The sequence below is a fragment of the Triturus cristatus genome, chromosome 2_2 (genome assembly GCF_964204655.1).
Source record: "Triturus cristatus chromosome 2_2, aTriCri1.1, whole genome shotgun sequence".
Classification (NCBI taxonomy): Eukaryota; Metazoa; Chordata; class Amphibia; order Caudata; family Salamandridae; genus Triturus; species Triturus cristatus.
In genome coordinates this window covers 462,730,001-462,746,533 of record NC_140582.1, presented here as the reverse complement: position 1 = coordinate 462,746,533, position 16,533 = coordinate 462,730,001, and the positions used below count along the sequence as shown (strand labels likewise).

The following is a 16,533-nucleotide window of genomic DNA, read 5'->3' as shown; positions in this document are numbered from 1 at the left end:
GTTCAATAGCAAAGTTATCCTAGTAGACTATCTTCCTATATAGCAGGGGAAAAAACATTATCTAAGAAAGGAGCCGTTGAACATGTGCAATGACTCGAGGGGAAGTAGAGACGACGTTGACCATAAAAGTGTCTCGAGAAAAACAACTTGCAAAGTCTAGGCCCAAAACTAGATGGCAGGAGTATGCATACCATGTGAATCTGCAGTACAACACGCTACAAATAGATGCTTACAGGGTAAGTACTCCTTCTTAGTAGTAATCACCTGCCTTAGATCTGTGGGTGAGCATCAAGACTCTTACACTTACAGAACCATTCTTTCAAGGTCATGCCGATAAATTAGTTCTTAGAACAAATCCCAAATTTCTACCTAAGGTGGTCTCTTTGTTCTACTCAATCAACCTATTAAACTCCCAGTGTGTTTCCCTCGTCCAGAGACCGTGGCAGAGAGGGCTCTTCACACACTAGGAGCCTGAGTACGATCTCACTAGGAAGGCCTCCAGACAAGTTCCGGAACTAGCAAATCTGATTCAGAACCTATGTTTCCGACCGAATCGTCCCCCGTTCCGAATGACCAAGTACGATACGAAGATCTCGTCCGTGTCTACTGAATAGTTTCCGAACCCAATCCTGTCAGTCTGAATCATTCGCAGCCTGATCGTGCCGCCTAATGGAGTTGGGTTCCAAACAAGCGAGTATGATGCACGATTCGGACAGTGGTATCGACTCGGTCTCAGCGAGACAAAAACGGCTTTGGGAATCAGACTTCGGGGGGCTGTAGTGGTCCCCCCTTCACCCTGGACCCTCCAAATATGTTCCGCGGGGGTACCCGTGGGTCGCCCATTTCCCTGCATGCACAGTTTGGCGAGCACCATGGGGTGCCCACCACAGGATGTACGCGTTTCCCCACCTCCCCCTTTTTGCTATGGGAGCCTGTGTACATGTTCAGTATACAGGCCCCCTAGAGTCCGAGGGAACCGGTTCTGTCACCATACAGGTGCATCGTACTCGGTCACTCGGACTCGCAGAGCACAATTCTCTAGTAAAGCCCTCAGGATCCGAGTCGTATGGAGAGCTTTCCTAGCGAGATCGTACTCTGCCCCTAGATGTTGAAGGAGCCCTCATGCATTACATTGACAGACCAAAACCCTTTGGTAAGACACAGCAGCTCTTTCTCTCCTGACATATCACACAAGGGCCATACTATCTCCTATGTGGGAATAGCTCGTTGGTTGATCAAATGTATCCAGACCTTTGCCAAAGCTAAATGACGTTTACCTACTCCTCCAAGACCCCCACTGTACGTGCAAAAAAAGGGGCCTCTATGCCCTTCTTGGGTAACATTTGAATAGATGACTTATGCAAAGCAGCTGTCTGGTATACTCAACACACTTTCACCACGATTTACTGTGTAGATATCTTAGCTGGCCAACAAGCTAACTTTGGCCAAGATGTGCTTCGTACGCTTTTTCAACCTTTGCAACATGCTCTGGCTAGCCACCGTTTCGGGAAGGACTTCTTTACAGTCTGTGCACAGCATGTATATCTACAGCTGCACAAGCCACAAACTGAAAATTTTACCCTGTAAGCATCTGTGGCATGTAGTGCTATAGATTCACAGGCGTCCACCCTCCTTCTCAGAATCCTTTGGATGGTGCAGATACTTTTCCTTCTTCTTTCTTTGTATGGTCATCTTATTCTGTGTCGCTAAGCTCCATTTCAATCTTCATATGCTCTGCAGAAAAAACAATCTTACCAATGGAGCTGATACCCATGCGCATTACCAGCCATAAGTGAAATCATTGCACCCTGTGACTCTAAAACGTCTTCGAAGAAAAACAAGTTGCACATATCCGAGCCAACACTTCATGGCAGGAATTTGCACAGCATGTCAATCTACAGCACTACATGCCACAAATGGATGTTTATGGGGTAAGTAACATTCGCCTTACTTTAAAAAAATAAAAAAAAATTCTTGATTATTTTATTCCTTCAAACTAGCAGACAATGTACAGAAACAATCCTACAGCTCGTCCACCTCAGCCGAGGTGGTAAACGTTTTAACAATGATACACCCCAGCAATTAAGCCTAAGGTCGCCTCTGTGGAGGATTCTCCATCTTCATTGTCCAAACCATATTTTTAGGCTTCACCATAACTCAACTGTATATAAACTCCCCCCCCCCCCCCCTACAAACCCCTCCCGTCAACTCCCCCCCCCCCCCCTCTGCCGGGTCCAATTAACTTGAGGTCTATGGGTCTCATCATTCATGCGGGGTCTCCTTGTGTCTCTCCCCTTTGATTTGGGGCTGGCCCCCCCGTGGAAGGCGTTGCCACTGAGCTTTCTTGTGTGGGTTGTGGGGTCTGTCCCGCTATCCCTCGATTCATCACTCCCCATTCGCCTTACTTAACAATAGATTTGAAATTACTTGTGAAATCTGAATTAGCAATGCTTTTAGATGAGAAAGCAGTTTCTACAAAGACTTAAATTCCCTTTTTCCTCGCTCTGAGACTGATTTAGAGTTTAGTGGATGGCTACTGTCACAAATGTGACAGCTATCCTTTCTGTCCTATTACAAGGGCATTAGGATATAATACACTTTTAATAAGGCGGACCGCTTATCTGTCCTGTTTCTGACAAGTTACCCATCTGACAAACTCTAAAGCAGGCCCTCAGTCTCAACAGCACAAGTGGTCATCCACACTTCACGTTTACTGTGTACGAACTGTAAAATACAGAGCCTCTACGGTTAGATGATTTGCTGTTGCATTCCACTTATTGATAGACATAATTGAACCTATGATTTCACAGTGGGTGTTAAAACATGCAATGTGCGCTTTACCAATTATTGTTCTAGGAGTTATTGGTGACCTCATGAATGATGATTTTGCTTAAATTTGTGTAATGACAAAAGTACATAAGGACCATTTTGAGTATATTACTCTGCTATACTACCCCTACTACTATTTAAGTAACTGAACTCAAAGTGAGAATACACGTAGAGCAAGAAATGTGCCAATTACAATAGCAGCTTGGGACCCTGGTCCAGCCTACACGAGGGGATTGGGACATCTCATAATTTACTGAAGGTGTTTAAAAGCCAAGTTAACTGTTGCTGGAAATAAGTAGTAATCAGGAGGGTCCCTATTAATACATTTTGTTTTTCAGATGCCGGAACTTGCGCAATCACTACCATTCCATTTGAAAAATCAAAGGTTCTCTTCACCCTGGAAGAACTTGATGAGTTCACGTTTGTTGATGAAACGGAGCAACCGGCTGTAACAGATTCAACAAAGATTGGTCCCAGCCAGGAAAAATGGGGATGGATAATGTTTGAATGTGGAATCGAAAATCTCACAGTAAAAGGTAAAACCTTTGAATAGTTTTGCTTTTTTTAAAAAAAAAAAAAGAAAAGTTAATGTTTCTTCATTCAGTGTTATAAATATGTCTGATACGTAGTACTTTGTTGATTATTACATTTTCAGAGATGAATGATGAATTCATGAATAGTTACATAAGTCCTGATTCACAAAGCTTTGCACCCCCAAGTTGAACTTCAATGTTCGGAAAAGTGACCTGAGAATAACGAAAACAAAGTTCTGCTAAACAGAATCAGGATCTGCAGACATGTTTTGTCTAAAGATGCACCTTAGACATCTGGATATTCTGCTAGTAGGTAGACTGTTTGAAATACTGGGTAGTTTTAGGAAAATAGCCATGGAAAATGCTGTCAACACCCATGAATTCTGATCTTTGTGGTATTGGGAGTTAACCAGTATGGCAGTTTTAAGCGTGATCTCTGGGTAGCAAGAGAAGGCGGTGGAGGTGCCGAAGTAGGGATTTCTCCTAGGGAAATAATTTTCCCAATGGTAGGGCCATAATGTGAGGGGCCGGGGGGTTCTGTTGAAATCCACATTTCCTCTAAATATATTCCTGGATATTACATGACATTGCCTGTGACACTGGTTTGTTTGGATTGAGTATGTGGTGGGTTGATGCCTTGATTTATTGTGAGAACTGTGAAAGCTTTAAAGCAGAATATCTTTTTAGCCTTGAACAATGCAATAGTTAATATAACACTGGAAGTCTTGATCATTCCTTTGTGTAGAGGCTTCTGTCTTCGGATGTTTGTTCACCAGTCTTATTGCAATATAAAAAAAGATCCATGACTTTTGTATATTTTTTCTTGTAATTCATTAAACTTCAATGGACTCTTGCACACAGGTATCTCTTTGAAGGAGACTTGTGATGTGGCTAGCCTATGTGTTACGCAGAAGAAAACAGTTTTAAACGACTATACCTCAAAACAGTGTTGGTCTGCCCTATATTTGTTGGGCAGGCTTTATGCAGTAAGTGATCATCAACTGCAAGAATTGTGATTCACAAAACGGTTCACCAGTTGTTTCTGGTACCCTACTGATCCACAGTAATGCAAGGTGCTCACTTTTAGGGCGTATTAGGGCTTTTGGTTGAATATAGATTTTTAAAATGACAATTTGGTTGATAGTTTTTTCCCTGAAAAACGATGTACTCACAGCCAATTTAAAACCCACCTATTAATATGACTACAATTACTTTTAAAAGAACTATCATTTAGGCCCTCTACTTAATGCACAGACTAGAGCTCAATGTTGCTGTAACACGTTTGAATAGTAAACTTAGAAGGTTGGACTAGCGAGGTGTGTTGCACTGGCAAGCTTTTGTAGTAGAAGTTAAGGTAGAAGATGTACAGACATGGGAGAAAGCTTCCCGTGGCAAAAAAAAGAACATCCAGTGAGAAAACAAAACTTCTTTTTAATAAAAAGTAGAGTGCCATCACTAGTAGACATAGAGTTGCAGCAACCAGCCACACAGTTTCTGTAATGTGTCCCTTGTATGCTTTCAGAAGTCTGAAATCAGACAAACCAGGGAGCTAGAGATATTAATGACCTAATAGACATTAAAACCTCAATACACTTTATTTCTTATGGATAATTCTACTTACAGACTGCTTTCCTCTTGAATCACCTCCGTGTGTGCAAGGCTGGATCCGTAAAAGTGAAAATAGCTCTCCCATTTAAAAAAGTAGTGCCACAGCTCTGACTGGGATTCTGGGATCTGTGACACCACAGACCCATATATTGCTCCATCCCAGCATACTTATGTCTGTTCCTTTTATTTCACATCCCCATCAATGCCGATTGGGAGTTGTTCTTCTCTGAACATATTCCTTGAAAATAGGTGGTTTGCCGTGTGTTGCCGGTACATCTCCACCAAATATTAAACAGTATTGTTCTTGCCAAAAAAACGATATCACTTCCAGACCCACACAGTCCTTCTCTGATGCATGGTAACCAAACATGACTCCAGGTTGTGTTGTCTGCGAAATGCAGGCTCATGTTCACCAAGACCACTGAAGACCGTGAGGCAAAGCATGCCTGCAGAGATTGCCAGACCCCTCTCCATCTCAGGTCGTGCTCCAGATCCTGCTGCACATCTCTCTCCAGCTTGCCTATGACAAGTAGGTCTTTGGAGCCTGCTGCTTCCAAGTACAAAGACAAATCACCCCACATTAAGCACCCTTTGTGGAATTCTAGACATTGCTTCTTATTTGTAAAGGTCTTTAAGTCGGCAGAATCTTAGCCCCAACTTTGGCCTCAGCATTGTCCTCGAAGCCTATTTTGGGGAAGATGCATTGTTCTCGAAGCGTATATATTGGGGAAGATGCATTTTTTGGGAGACTTTGCTCTGGGCACAGTGTGTCCTGCTCCTTTTCTAGAGTTTCCAGCACCTGGATTGCCTTCAGATTGCAGCTCCCATCCAGTCTGTTCTGGCTATCTTCTGCTTCATGCAAGTTCTTTGAGGTGTGCCTTCTGTCCCCAAGGAACTTTCCAATGGGTTTTTGCCAATGGTTTTGTCGCTGACCCCTGTTGACCCTGCACTACCTCCTCGTGACACCATTCCTGCACTGGCAGCACTTCTTCTGCCACTGAACACCTTGCTGATTGCTCTGCCACCGGTATCAGTGGTCGGACCTGTCCACAACACTCCAGCTGCTGATTTTAAATCTAATGCAGACAGTGCCAAACTTTCAAAACACAAATGCCATTTTCATCAGTTGCAGCAGATGGTGACTAAAGAATCCTTCTACAGACTCAAGATGAATACTTTAGTTGTTTAACATGATGACCGTGGTAATTTTGCCAGTTCTCTTTTCTATTGGTATGGTTGTGGGTGAATATTTGACCCTGCAGTATGTCAGTCGCTAGATACTTCCTCTGAAGTGGATGTGAAGTGTCCTTTGGATCCTTCTACTGATAAGGTGGTCTATTTTACAGCCGTTTTACGTAGGACTGCTGAAGTTCTAGAATTGCTGTGAAGGAGAATGCATATCTCCTATTGGGAATTCTAATGCCTGTTTCCTTTACTTTGAAGCCTTTGTTTCCATTTAGTGAAGCTTTGAAGGACTCCAATCTGAAAGAAACACGTTCGTGATAGATTCCTTACCTTAGAATGTCCCCAGGAGTCAGACTGGATCCGGAAAGTTTTCGTCAGCAGTACCCCTGTGCGTCGGAAGGTGGCGTCGTGCGGATCCGCGTCCGTCGCTGGTGTTGTAGGCGTCGAGATGACATCACGGAGACTACTTAGGCGCCACCCATGCGCGCTGACGTCAGTTCTTTCTTTTTCCGCGCCAGCAAGCGCAGATCCGGTTAGAGCACGTACCCTAGTCACTTTTTGACTATACTTTTGAGACTTTTTATCTTCTCCTTTTGAGTCTTTGACGCCTGGTGCCATGTAGGGATGCCTCGGTTTAAGTCCTGCGGGGCGTGCCGCCGCACGATGTCGGTGGCCGACCCCCATGGCGTCTGTCTCTACTGTCTGGAGCACGACCATGACTCCCGGTCATGTTCCGACTGTCTGGCCATGGCTCTGAAGGCCTTACAGTAGCGGTTCCGTAAGCTGCTAGAGGCCCAGCAGTCGTCTCCGGGCCGTTCGAGATCCAGGGGTCGATTGAGGGACCAATCGTGGAGCCATCATCATCGCTCCTCGGGGTCGAAGTCTTCACACCCGGAATCGGGTAAGAGATGACATAGGAAGAAGTCGAAGAAGCGTTTCTGATCTCCAACGTCCCCCCACCCGTCGGTCTCTGGACGCGGACGAGGGGGCCTTTGGAGCCTGTGAGTCCTGCGACCTACCCGCCCTATCTGGGTTCGTCGGCCACTCCTGCCCAGGCGCAAGATTTTCTTGCAGCCATGGACCGCCTCTTCAGGCCTCTGGCGCCGGCCCCTGTGCCGCAGGAACCTCCGCCGCAGTGGCTCTGGCCCCGGCACCACAGGGACCTCCGTCGGCAGCTCCGGTCCCGGCGCCGCCCGCGGCTTCGATCCCGGCGCCTCAGTGTGTTCCGTTCGTTCCGCCACCGCTTTTGCCCAGGTTTCCAGACAATTTTGCTCCTAGTTGCGACCCTCATTGAGACTCGGAGCCGGACCGACTCCGCCGTCTGGCACCATTCGACTATTTATATTCCCCTGTCCTGCCTCCGCAGCCTGTTCTTGGGCGGTGGAAGAAGGGGACTGAGGGCCCTCTTGCACGGCAGTGCGGGTCGGAACAGGTTTGGACCAAAGAGCTAGAGGATGCCGGTGGGCTTGACCGTTCTGAACCTGGTTTTCTTTCTCCTCCTGCGGTGGCCGTAGAGGAGGGAGCTACATACACTGTGGTGCTTCGTAGAGCAGCTGAGGCCCTTGACCACGACCTGCCTATGATGACCCTCAAGACTAATCTCCTCACTGAGGTGCTTCAGCCGGCGGCAAGCTCTTTGGAGCCCCTGCTGCCGTTCAATGAGGCCTTAAGTGACGTCTTGATGGGCACCTGGTCTAGACCAGCCACGGGGGTTCCTGTGGATAGGACCGTAGCCAGGCGTCATCGCCCGGCTCCGGGTGACCCTGCTTGTCTGTCTACCCACCCAACCCCGGTGAGCCTGGTCATCCAGGCCTCGACTTCCCAAAGTGCATTGCCTACCTCTCTGCTGGAAAAGCAATCCAAGAAGCTGGAACAGTTCGGCAAGAAACTGTTTTCATCTGCCAGCTTAGGGCTGCGGTCAGTGAACACCGCATGCCTCTTGGGCTGCTATTCCCACTCTGTGTGGGACACAGTTGCACAGGCGCTGCCTCAGTGTCCGGAGGAGGCTCGGACAGTGCTTTCCCAAGCTGTTGCTGAGGGGAAAGATGCAGCAAAGCTCGCCGTCAGGTGTGGACTGGACACCGCGGACTCACTGGGTAGGGCGATTACCATGACAGTGGCCCTCCGTCGCCACACCTGGTTGCAGTCCACTGGTTTTTCAGGGGATGTACAAAGTTCTCCTATGGACATGTCCTTTGATGGCACTCACCTGTTTGGCGATAAGGCAGATAGTGCGCTGGAGCGTTTTAAGGACTCTCGGGCTACGGCCAAGTCCTTAAATCTCTCCACCACGCGCCTGGCCACGTCTGCTTTTCGTTCCTTTCGTGGCCACAGAAGGGGCACCCCGACACGTTTGTTCAGCTCCAAGCCTGCGCAGAACCAACCTCAGCGTGGACGTGGTTCCCGCCGTGGCGGGACAGGCAGCCTTCTTGGCCAAGGGGGCCATCGAGCGTGTTCTGGGCCAGAAGTAGGACGTGGTTGTTATTCTCACTACTTTCTGGTCCCCAAGAAGGAAGGAGGGGGCCTGCGTCCCATCTTGGACCTCAGGAACGTCAACCGCTTCCTCCGGAGGGAGAAGTTCAAGATGTTGACTCTAGCTCAGGTCTTGGCTGCCCTCGACCCCAGAGACTGGTTGGTAGCATTGGACTTGCAGGAAGCATGTTTTCATATCCCCGTCCTGCCAGCCCACCAGCGTTACCTGCGGTTCACGGTAGGCCAAGTGTACTTTGTTTGTCGTGCTCCCCTTCGGCCTTGCCAGTGCCCCTCGGGTGTTCACGGAAGTGATAGTGATGGTCGCAGCTCCTCTGCACTGATCAGGGGTTACAGTCTTCCCCTATCTCGACGACTGGTTGTTGAAGGTGGGCTTGCCCCAGGCAGTCGTCTCCCACCTCCAGTCTATGGCCGACCTCCTGCATTTGCTGGTGTTCTCCATCAACATGACGAAGTCGCACCTGAGTCCCTCTCAGATGCTCCCCTTCATCGGAGCGGTTCTGGACTTGCCTCAGTGTCGGGTTTATCCTCCTGAGCAGCGAGTCCTGGATATTCAGGCTATGATTCCGATCTTTCAGCCTCTTTCCCGGGTTTCAGTCAGGCTGACCCTCCGGCTCCTGGGCCTGATGGCCTCCTGCATCCTGCATCCTGCTAGTGCAACATGCCAGATGGCATATGCGGGCTCTGCGGTGGGACCTGAAGTTCCAGTGGGCACAACATCAGGGCAACCTGTCCGATCATGTCCAGATCTCAGAGGGCTCTGCTCGACACTTGCAGTGGTGGCTCACGAATCACGATTGGGTCAATGGCAGGTCCCTCTCCCTTCTCCAACTGGAGCACACAATGGTGACTGTTTCCCTCCTGGGATGGGGCGACCACGTGGGAGAGGCGGAGATCAGAGGCCTCTGGTCTCCGGCGGAGTCCCGGCTCCATATCAACCCTTTGGAGCTTTGGCGATCCGACTTACACTGAGAACATTCCTTCCCTCTGTCCGGGGAAGTGTAGTGCAGGTGTTTACGGACAACACTACCGACATGTAGTACTGCAACAGCAGGGCGGCGTGGGGTCGTGGACCCTATGTCAGGAGGCTCTGCGCCTCTGGACATGGCTGGACCATCAGGGCATTTCCCTGGTGGTTCAACACCTGGCAGGTTCTCTGAACGCCAGGACGGACGAACTCAGCTGCCGGTGCTTGATGGATCACGAATGGCGTCTGAACTCGGACGTGGCGCAAGGTCTCTTACTGCAGTGGGGAGAGCTTTGGTTAGATCTATTCGCCACTGAAGAGAATGTGCAATGTCTTCAGTTCTGCGCGCTGGAATTTCCAAGGCGGCGCTCGCTCAGCTACGCTTTTTATCACAAGTGGAGCTGCCGTCTGTTGTGCGCCTTTCCGCCTATACCACTTCTGCCCAGACTGCTGAAGAAGATCCGGCGCGATCGGGCCCAAGTCATTCTTGTGGCTCCGGATTGGGCACGAAGATGCTGGTATCCCGAGCTACTCAGCATGGTGATTGATCCCCCGATCCGGCTGCCTCTTCGGGACGATCTTCTGTCGCAGCAGCAGAGGACAGTCCTCCACCCGAACCTGTCCAGCCTCCACCTCCATGTATGGAGATTGAGCGGCGACAGTTGGCAGCTTTCGACTTTCCTTCCGAAGTTGGTTATATTATTCTGGCAGCCAGGCGTCCCTCCACTAAGACAGTATACGCCTGCAGGTGGAACAAGTTTGTGGCATGGTGCACAGCAAAGGCTGTGGATCCCCTTTCTGCCCCTCTTTCCAAGGTTCTTCTGTTCCTTCTCTCTTTGGCCCAGCAGGGCTCTGCTCTGGGCACTATCAAGGGCTATCTCTCGCCCATTTCTGGCTATCTACGGCTTCCAGATCAGCCTTCTCTTTTTAAGTCCTCCCGTGCCTTTCATCATGCCTCAATGGGACTTAAATTTTGTCTTGACCTATCTGATGTGCGCTCCCTTTGAGCCACTTCATAACTGTCCCTTACGTTTTCTCACTTTCAAGACGTCTTTCCTGGTAGCTATCACCTCTGCCAGATGAGTGAGTGAGCTCCAGGCTCTTTCTTCTCAACCTCCTTTTCTCTCTGTTCATCCGAACATAGTGGTTCTAAGGACTCATCCTTCTTTCTTGCCAAAGGTTGTCACGCCCTTCCACATCGGGCAGACTATCACCTTGCCCACCTTCTTTCCGCCTCCACATCCTTCAAAGGAGGATAAAAGGCTCCACCGCCTGGACCCAAAACGTGCGTTCTCGTTCTATCTGAAGTGCACACAATGGTTCCGGGTGAATTACCAACTTTTTGTTGGCTACGTGGGTGCCAAGAAAGGTCGGGCCATCTCGGTGGGTTGTTCTGTGCATCACAGCCTGTTACTCATTGGCTTAGAAGGATCCTCCTTTGCGGCTGCATGCCGATTTTACCAGGGCAACGGCAGCCACTACTGCCTTGGGACGCGGCATTCCCTTGCAGGACATCTGTCAGGCAGCTACGTGGGCCTCGCTGCACACGTTTACCAAGCACTACTGCCTGGACAGCCAAGTCCGGAGAGACGGCTTCTTTGGCCGTCCTGTTCTCCAAGACTTTCTGGTGTGATCTTGGTTCGCAGACCCTCCACTGAGGTTGGTATTGCTGGGGTATCTATTCTAAGGTAAGGAATCTATCACTAACGTGTTTCTTTCAGATGCATCAGTTACTTACCTTCGGTAACGATATATCTGTAAGAAACATTAGTTAGTAATAGATTCCTTACTGCCCCACTCATCCTCCCTGTTCTGCGAACTGATTTCTAGGGTTAAGGTCATCCCTTTCTGGGCCCTAGTTTCATGGCACCAGTGGTCAGCGCCTAAGTAGTCTCCATGACGTCATCTCGGTGCCTACGATGCCAGCGATGGACGTGGAGCCGCACGACGCCACCTTCCGATGCGCAGGGGTACTGCTGACTAAAACTTTCTGGATCCAGTCTGACGCCTGGGGATATTCTAAGGTAAGGAATGTATCACTAACTAATGTTTCTTACAGATATATCGTTACCAAAGGTAAGTAACTTGTGCTTTTGGTCAAATGGAGCAATATAGCTTCTGCTATTGGGATAAAATGTCAGATTGCCTGTCAACATAGTCTGGTCTGGGTTCCAGAATTTTTGGATCGCCCTCCCTTCTCCAGTGAGTTGTTTTTTGTAGGCTTTCTCCTCTTGTAAACAGAAGCCTGTCACTTCAAAGTTTCTTCCTTCTGGTGAAGGGTCTAAACAGATTGAAAGTAGGGGGAAGGTCTTCTCTTTGGGCAGCCTGTTCGTTTAGTCCATTAAGGCAGCATGTCATCTGGCTTGTTACCTCCAGGCTCTTTGGGAGATGGCATAGTTGGTGATTACAAACCTTCCCAACCACCTTTGTAGCCATTTTTCTTGAAGTGCTACATGATGTATAGAAGTGGCCAAAAAAATCCTATGTTCTGGCCTGGATATGGTGGACTCAGTGGCACAGTCCATGGGTTCCTCAGTTGCCATCTCTCATCATGCATGATGACTCCACGGGGTTCTCTAGCAATGTTCAAACGAAAACGTATCGTAGAGCCCTTTTATAGGAGCTCACCTTTTCAGCGAGAAGGCTTATTCAGCCCGAGAGCACTTCAAATAGTGTCAAGCCACAGCCCGCTCCTTGGCACTGGCTTCCCCTGCTCACAAGTTTCATGCAAGTTAAGTGTGTACTCCTGCGGCCTTCCTTTTTGACAGCACTAGCCTGTACAGTGGCCCATTGAGGGTTAATTTCTGCCATTACAAGTGATGTGGCAGCTCCAAAGTTTATTGAGGACGGCAGTAACCTTTCTTTCCCCCACCCTGGCCCCTGCTACTTTAGGTCACCCTAGACTGGCTTGCAGGCTGGCAGGTGTTCTTTTGCTCGGCAAACTGACATTATGGCCATTATCGAATGCGGCTATGCCCTTCCCTTCTGGGAGTTGTCTTTTCCCATTGACTATGTTTCTTCTGTCGCCTCAGCTGACTCTTCTGTGGGATGAGGTTCTGACTCTGTTGAGCAATGGGTCATAGAATTGGTTCTGAAAACCAGATTGGGTAGCAATGTTACTCCCATTAACTTCATGTTTCAGAGAAAGATGGGGGTCTTCATCCCATACTAGATCATTGCATCCTTAACTACTTCCATCGTAAGGACAAGTTCAATATGCTGCACATTGCACAGGTCCTTTTGCTGTTTAACTAGAGGACTAGATGGTGTCCATTAATGTGGAGTAAGCATACTTTAATATATCAATCCTACAGTCCTAAAGAAAATACTTGAATCATATAGCATGATCCACCCACTATCAATTTGTAGTCTTCCTGTTCGGATTAACATCACTCCAATTGCGCTTCACAAAAGTCACTGTGATGGCAGCGGAGCATCTATACAAGTCAGTGATTTTCATGCTTCTATACATAAATGGTTGGCTGCTGAAGGCGGCTGTTGTTGGACCACTGTCAGACTGTGATCACCTGACGTGATCTGGAGCTTTCAGTTAACCTCCCCACATCTCAACTTCTACCTATTCAGCTTTCTACTCTTTATTGGTTCCGGACTGGACACCATCTCTCTCAACGCCTTCCTGCTTCCCCAGCGACTTCGGGACATTCAGACTAAGATTCCTATGTTACGGGAGGGAGCTCTTTTTCTGAGTGTCACTGTCATTCTCCTTTTGTGTATTGTCGCCTCTTCCATGTAGATTGTTCCTCACACTTGGTGAAACATGCAAGTAAGTCAGTAGTGTCTCCTATTATGTGGTGACTCAGGCAGGATCTTGGATTTGAGTCACAGGTGTTGGCACCACCTTTCACTCTGAAGTATTCAAACAATGCATTTCAGTATAGTATATTGAACCTGTTCCTCTACTTTCATTGAGGGGCCTTTCCCTCAGTGATGGGGCATTTCCTAACATGACTTCTGGTTAAAACATCATGTCGTAACTTGAAATCTTTATTTGTCTTCATGGTTTGCTTTGTTAGTCTGGTGCAGTCAAATATTTTGGTAATTCTTCATTATGTGCGCTTTAAGTGCAACAGGAGGTAGGTTTATATGCTCACAGGTAGCACTTAAACAGGCAGTGGGTCATCTTGTTTTCAGTTTCATTAAAGGTAGAATTGGTATTGTGTTCTTGGCGTCAGGTAAAGTCCTGTTGTCTAAGGCTTGTTTAGCAGTTGTCAGTCTTTTACACTCAATTAATAATCTTGCTTTAATTCTTTACTTCTCTATATGGGTCTTTGTTAACACTGGTACCATAGGATTGGGTAGCGAGAGAAAGCCTAGAGCACTCGCAGACTAATAGTGATATGGCACGTGTGTTTTTTAAGAATGTGGGGCTGCTTGCACTTGCAGTGAATAACCACTTCATGTGATACTATTTGGACATGGTCAAGCTAGCGCACATTATAGGGGTCAAGTCTGTGCATCTGAGTCACAAAATCTTCATGTTTTAAGAATGAAAGGTATTCACGTATAAGTTTGTGAATTTGTTTGAATTCACAAAAACATTACCAAGTACTCCTTGGAATCTGCATCTTACATTGATTTTCAGGGTTCTAACTTGTATAACCATTTATACTTTGAGAATTGTGCAGGTGTCTGTCTACACATGTGGAAGAGGAAGACAAATATGGGTTTGCAATTTGTAATTCCCCCATTGATCTCGGATGGAATCTCTGTGAAAAAGCCTGTAGTACCAAGAGAAAATCATACTATTCCCATTTCTGAGACTGGGGAACTGGATTTTGTCCTAATAAATGCTGCTGTTTGCACTCCTAAATTGCACTTAGGGGCCTAAGTATCTTTGTAACCTAGGTACTTTATTTTAACCCATGTTAAAGCTGCAAACGAGTTCTTAAAGGGAGTCTATTATGAAGTGTTCCATAAGTATTAGAGACGTACTTAGCCCTTCAATTCAAGTTTCTTGGTAATTATGAGATATGGATTAAAACTTCACCTTAAGCTCTTTCCTTAGATCTAAAATCTGGCAGATTGTATTTGTGGAAGAATGTTGGAATAGCCTGTGGCTATCAGTGCTCAGACACTGCTTTCTGCAGGAATAATAATTCTATTGCTGAAAGCTCATGATAGTGCCAGGATAACCTACCCAGTAATTGCAGGGGTGGTATTATCATATCACAGGGACCTGTTAATCCGACCCTTGTTGGGAATTGCACCTTGAAATCAAAATGGTATTAAAGGATTTTGCTTTTGACGTTGGGCATGTTCAGAGAGACTTGTCAGCAATAAGGTGACCCTCCTATGTTCTCAGGATATTCACAAAATGTTCTTGTCTTCCTTTCATAGACTGTTTTCCACACTGTTTTCCATTACTTTTTGTGCGATTCCTTTACAGGGTAAAGGGGGCACTTAAGTCACTGACCACAGTTGTTTTCTTTTTCTCTATTTTCTCTAACCAAAAGGATTGAAACCTAAAGAATGATTTTCTCTTTTGTGCACTGCATCATCCACTCACTTTCCTTCCACAGCTTAATAGCATTGTTTAGAGACCATAAAGTCGTAGGCTATACATTATCTACTAAAGATTACTTGGATGTATTGTTGGATCTGACATCCTCGGTGTGGTTTTCCCTCAACTATTTGCCTTCACTCCTCCTTTTTTGCAGACTTCGTTTTTTGCTTGCTTTAGGATTCACAAAGCAACGCCACACAGATGACACACTAAGATTTAAGGAACCTTGTTCAGCGGGCTTAAGCGGTGCTAAAATGCTTGTACTCTGTACTTTTAAAATTATGAATTTGGCTTGCACCCAAATGGCACATTTTATTTACTTGTCATTTTAAAAAAAGTTGAACATGTACTATTAACTTATGCCTGTCGTCTTAGTGAAAAACTCTTAAATTCATTTTTTCCCACTGCAAAGCCTACCTCTCCCATAAGATAACATTGGAGTACCCTGATACATTTAATAAGCGAAAACTTGAAATTGGGAGCAGGTAAAGAATTGAAATTTAAAACCCTCTTTACTGGTGGAGAGGTATTTTAACTCACAATTCAGGCAATGACACTTTAGCATTTTATGTTCTAACTATTTGGTGCCTCCAGCCTGTATCCTGGGTCACGTAACTAGGTGTAACTGGCACTTGGTATTTGTGTCTTTCTCCCTGACAGTGAGACAAAGGAGGCGTAGGTGTTGGCAGAATGAGCAATCTCTGACTCGAAGGGGGGATGGAACTGTCACCTACCACACTTGCACATCATAAAGGCTCTGCCTTAGCACACTCACAAAGAGTTTGACACTTGTTTTGTGTGCCCCCAGACAAGCTGGGGCAAGTGCAGGGAGACAGGAAATTCCAGACACCTCTGGGGATGGAAACCTCCAAAGCCTTCTCCTTCAAAGCTGGCACCTAGTATAAATATTGGACCCTCAGACCTAACTCTTTAGTACACCTCTGGACCTGTGGAAGACTCAAAAGGACTGCTGTTCTTTTGTACTGCTCTGCTGCAAGAAGAACTGCTACTCTGCTGCCCTGCTGTCTGGATGAGAAGGACTGGATCTGCATCCTGAATCTAGGACCACCAGAGTGACACAAAGGGCTAGATGGCTGGCCTTCTAATCAGAGCCTCAGGAGAAGAAAATGGCCTAACCACCTTCAACCATACACCTGGACTCAGCCTGCTGTGAGTCCTGCCACCCAAGTGGTGCCACCTCAGCCCTGAACCCATGGAAGTGGGCCTGAAGTTGCCCTGCCAGTCCAGCTGTAGTCCCCCTTGGAACTGACGTGAAGACCCGGAAAGCCTCCCCGCACAGCTGCCAGCCTCATGTGAATTGACATTGAGCGTCACAATCCTCGCCTCGCAGCTGCCAGCTCCACCTGAACCGATGCAAAGCCTCTCCGCACAGCTTC

General features: G+C 47.2%; 1 protein-coding gene across 12 annotated transcripts in view; it reads left to right on the top strand.

Annotated features, from left to right (window-relative positions):
- The window catches only part of BLTP1 (bridge-like lipid transfer protein family member 1), a 1,988,102-nt gene that overhangs the window by 725,506 nt on the left and 1,246,063 nt on the right, over positions 1-16,533 (top strand). For all 12 annotated transcript variants that reach the window (XM_085641559.1, XM_085641555.1, XM_085641564.1 and 9 more), the window contains one exon: positions 3,168-3,365. In XM_085641559.1, coding sequence (XP_085497685.1) covers positions 3,168-3,365 — 198 coding nt within the window. The remainder of the gene's footprint in view (positions 1-3,167; positions 3,366-16,533) is intronic.